Source organism: Haliotis asinina, chromosome 1 (assembly GCF_037392515.1).
Source record: "Haliotis asinina isolate JCU_RB_2024 chromosome 1, JCU_Hal_asi_v2, whole genome shotgun sequence".
Taxonomy (NCBI): Eukaryota; Metazoa; Mollusca; class Gastropoda; order Lepetellida; family Haliotidae; genus Haliotis; species Haliotis asinina.
In genome coordinates, this window is record NC_090280.1 from 98,654,184 (window position 1) to 98,658,997 (window position 4,814).

Below are 4,814 nucleotides of genomic sequence, written 5' to 3' on the forward strand. Positions count from 1 at the left end.
TATAAAGTAGTATAAACCATACTGTATAAGGTAGTGTAAACCATATTGTATAAAGTAGTATAAACCATATTGTATAAAGTAGTATAAACCATATTGCTGAAGTCTGCGTAAAACCATACTCATGCATGCTCCGTTTATATGACTGGGAACCATAGAGAAGATCACTAATTATTCCAGACATACGAAGTACCGATATGTATTGAATTGGTTGCCATTACACTTCATATTGTCAAGTTGATGAAATTGGATGTATGTCGAGACTTCGAATTAACATTTCATATTCACCAAGACCTACATTTCAGTATAGCTGGTGAGCTCATCACTCTCAACGAAGCGCTGACCGTTGTAGCTGAGTACTAGTATTCACATATTTCATTGCCGCACGTCTTGTAAACAATTGAAGGAAAATATGACCGGTACAACTAAACAGTTTCCCTCACACCCTATTGTATTTTACAATTAAATCGACAGGAAATCAGGTTCCCTCCCATTACGACTACTCTCCAACTGGACTACTCATTAAATACACAAACTTAAATGGACGACTGATTTCTAATTACTACCTGTCACCCCTATCATGCGACTCTTGGATCAGTTCATTTTCAACAAAAATATAAACACACGTGTAATCTCATGTTTATTTTACATACAACACATTACACATTTATCACACATTTATCACATAGCGCATTTAATTTGTCGCATAGCCAAAATAGTCATCACTGAATGTTGCTAGGTACAGGTATATCATGTGCACAGTGTTCAGTCTAATTTCAGCAATCTTCCTGCAGCGTCCACGAACTCCAAGGGTGTCTTCTGGTTGTTCTGCAGCTGGGTCTTCAGGTTCTGCAGACGAGTGTCCAGTTGAACATACTTCCTCTTCCTGGGTGGAGGGTTGGCACCATGCATCATCTGAGCAAGCAGTCTTCTGTTTGAGGATTCCAAGGTGGAGATGAAACTGAAGATGTTGGGATGACAGAGCTGCACAGTTTGGTTCAGGTGATGGTGCCAACCCTCTAGGTGGTTGTTTGTTCTCGGCCCTTCAGTGTTGTTGTGGTTCCAGACAGCAATGGGGAATCTAGCACCGAAGTCCACCCAGTTGTTCACGATGTAGTCTTTAAACTGCTCGCACTTGGCATGACCAATAGGGCCGTCATTCATGCAGTCCACCCACACATCTTGGACATTCCCTGCAGGCAACAGTGCCAGTGCAGCAGCACGGCGAACCAAACGTCCAACTTCAGGGTTGTCCTTATAGGCACGTACAAGTTCCAAGTCCTGCACCTTTCTCCAGACACACTGGGAGTAGTGGAAATAACAACCTCGGACTGCGGTGGTAGGAAACTCTGCGTGAATAGCCTGGTGCACAGGATACTCGAAGTCTACCTGGATGACGTCTGGGCTGAGGGGTCTTCCTACTCTGTCCTGGGTAACTTCTTTCAGTTGCTGGAACAAGCGAGTGTAAGTCTCTCGGCGACGGTCTGGTAAGAGGCAAAACATGAGGGGAAACATCTTGCCGCCGGCCATGGAGTGGATGACATACAGCTGGTGCCACAGTCCTGGACAAGAATAGAAAGTGCCATCCATATACAGAATGTTCGCTTGTTGGGCCATCTCAAGTGTTTCATCCGTCGCAAATACAAGAATCTTGTCTTCTCTGCCACTGTTAACTGCCAGGAATCGGCGACCGTCTTTGGTGTTAGCCCAGGAACCCTCTATGTTGACCGATGCTAGGTCCTTTGGAAGTGCAGGCGTTGTCTTGCGTCGGTGACGATACAGTCCAGACTTCACAGAGCACAGGGGCGGGACAGTGGCGGCAGCTTCTACAGGGATGTTGTTGATTTCGTCGTTGTAGATTTGTTGAATTGCAGTCGTTTCTTCACGGGAGCGCTTGCGGAGGTTGCTGATCAACTTCATTGATGTCTCATCTTCTGGTGGGTGGTTGTGTGCTCCTGTAACAGTACGAATGAATTCGCCAACTGTAGAGATGTTTCCTTTGCATCCAGTCTGAGCACATCTCCAGTAGACTGCAGTATCTCCAGTGCGGTTCAGCTTGTATCTATAGCTCTGATGTATAACCTGCCGGGCTCCTCTCTGTGATATCACAAACTCTGCTCTCTGAACATTCGCCATAGTTATAACATGAAATTTCCATTCCAATCTTATATAGTTAAGTTTTGAAAAACTGAGACGTTGAGACATTTAACTCTCTACTACCTCTTGCTACTACTCCTTTGTTTTGCATTGAAGCTTGTTTGTTTGTTTATACAAGAATACTTTGATCAGTTCTTTTAAGGATCATCACAAACACAACTTAAAAGATGCAATCAGATAAAACTAATGTTTGTATAAACAAATAGCTGATCAAACAAGTGAGGATTATCAATCCGTCCTGTTTCCTGGTTATTTAATTATTTTTTTTTAAATGTTATGTTCTTTACTTAACTAAGTCAGTGGAATGAGTCCATTATTATAAAGGGTGCCTAATTGAAATGAGTATTTCAACAGTAGTCGAGTTGGGAAGTAGTCCAGTTGGAGAGTAGTCGTATTGGGAGGACACCGGAAATCCGAGGAGGTACGGGTAAACGGTTATGTCACCTCCCGTGTTGACACAGCGCGCTGATCATACAGTGACTGCTGGAGCGTCGAGTGGGGATTGAAACACATTACAATGTCGGACTTTTGGATTACTTCTGTCTGGGACGACGACTGTTAAGACACATCTGATCTATATGGAGGGGTCAGAGTATGATTTGATTTGGTAAGTCATTAGTTTCATGATCATATCGTCTATATATACTGACGAAAAAAAAGTAAGGGAATATGTAATATGAAGAATTAATTTCTTATGCACCGTTACATATAGAACACATCGGATATTCAAATAACACCGAGCGTATGAATTTGTTGATGCGAAGCACTATTTACATTGAAATTGTGTGCGGTTCTTATTTTCTTCAGGGATAGAGTAATGGTTAAAAAGTTCGCTAGCTACACGTCTAGGATACGGCAATGTGGGTACAATGTGTGATGCCCATGTCTGGTGTCCTCCGGCTTGTTGTTGCTGGAATATTGCTGAACGCGGTGTAAAGCTATACACACACCTAAAGTATTATTCAGTTATACAGCTTGACAAGTATTAGATGAGCAAGCGCAGTGAACGCGTTTTTGACAAGCAGGCGGGGCAAGTAATCTGGACGAATACACTCGGTTGCTACAGGTAGATTGGCGATCAAGCACGTGCGATACATGCTGACCGTGGCGCGATATCAATACCGCTACTGTTTAAAACGTGCCTCGTAGAGCGATTAGTTCAAGCAGCAGACATGTTCATTATTATAATGATAGTTCGATGAGGTTAGCCTTGTCGGTCGCTCGTCACCTTAGTACAATGTGTAAAGTGTCATGGTGTCTTCCGCTGTGGACCCGAGGAGATCTGGGATAGAATAGGCCTTAAGCAACCCATGCTTGCTATAAAAGGCGACTATGCTTGTCGTAAGAGGCGACCAGTGGGATTGGCTGGTCAGGCTCACTAACTTGGTTCACATATATCATCGGTTCCCAATTGTGCAGATCGATGCTCATGCTGTTGATCACTGGATTGTCCGGTCCAGACTCACATAGCTGGAATATTGACGAGTGCGGCATGAAACTAAACTCACTCACTCTTGCTTGAACACTACTGAATACGTCGTAAAACCATATTCACTAACTCGTCATGACGGAAATATAAGCAGCTTTAGAAACTCAACTAACTCTTAAGATTTCGTTAGCTGTTTGTTGTTTAATGCCGCAGAAGAACAATAATCAGGGCGAAACGGGATTCGAACCCGGTCTGTGCAACTAAGGGACACAACCCTGCTTAGCAAAATGAAACACCTCAGCGGCCGGGTTATCCATATCCCACAGTTAGTTGAGCGCAACCAATATGTCGCAGCCCTGAGACCTGTGCTAATGTGTGAACCGATAAGGTCATATTAGGGTTGGCGGTAGCTTCCGCCTGAGGTAACAATATGTAAATAGCCAGATCATTCCGGCCAATGGACAGACCCGGTTACCTGCTTCCATGAATCAACGACTGATTGTATTTATACATGTTGCAGACCGAAGTAATTCCAAAATAAGCCCTAAACATGTATAACTAGATCATTGATGATTCCATCTGTTGAATGAATGCGTTGGATACAGACCAAGACGAAGATAATGTAAATGACTACTTGATACATCGCACCAGGACGGTGTGTTTTGGGGGCGAATGGCAGGGAGAAAACGAGCGAGCTAGCGGCTGGGTTGGGTTTGACGCTGATTTGAACAGTATTCATGTTACTTCACAGTATGTCAGCGTTCAGTGGGAGGGAGGCACCTAGTGGGATAGCCTAGTGGTTAAAGCGTTCGCTCGTCACGCCGAACGCCCGGGTTCGATTCTTCCTATAGGTGTAAATACAATGTGTGAAGGCCATTTCTGGTGTCCCCCACCGAGATATTGCTGGAAAGTTCTGAAGAGCGACGTACTCTCTCATTCACTCACCCACATACCGTGTGAGGAAAGCCCAAAGTGATCACGCAGACAGGCGATGGCCACTTTAGTTAAATATTATGACGAATTTGGCGCCTTCGAAGACTTCACTACTTTGAAGACGACGTCTACCATTTGGTAAATCCACTAGCACATGTATCTTCTGCCATACCTAGAAACATTCTTATCGCGAATCTGTAAATACAGGTGTCTGGTAAACTTGACAGCTTAATGGCGGGGAACGTCAGAAGTCTTGCAGGTCTTGTATGAATGTTTGATGACCGAAGGAATACATGTG

General features: G+C 43.9%; 1 protein-coding gene across 1 annotated transcript; it reads right to left on the minus strand.

Annotated features, from left to right (window-relative positions):
- Positions 1 to 762: 762 nt before the first annotated feature.
- Positions 763 to 2,133, minus strand: LOC137277418 (uncharacterized). Its single transcript, XM_067809139.1, has one exon. It carries the CDS (start codon positions 2,131 to 2,133, stop codon positions 763 to 765), a length of 1,371 nt encoding a protein of 456 aa, XP_067665240.1.
- Between the last annotated feature and the right edge of the window lie 2,681 nt (positions 2,134 to 4,814).

What these genes read in the sequence shown, in the direction of transcription:
- LOC137277418 (XM_067809139.1), bottom strand. Translation starts at nt 2,133, where the DNA reads ATGGCGAATGTTCAGAGAGCAGAGTTTGTGATATCACAGAGAGGAGCC.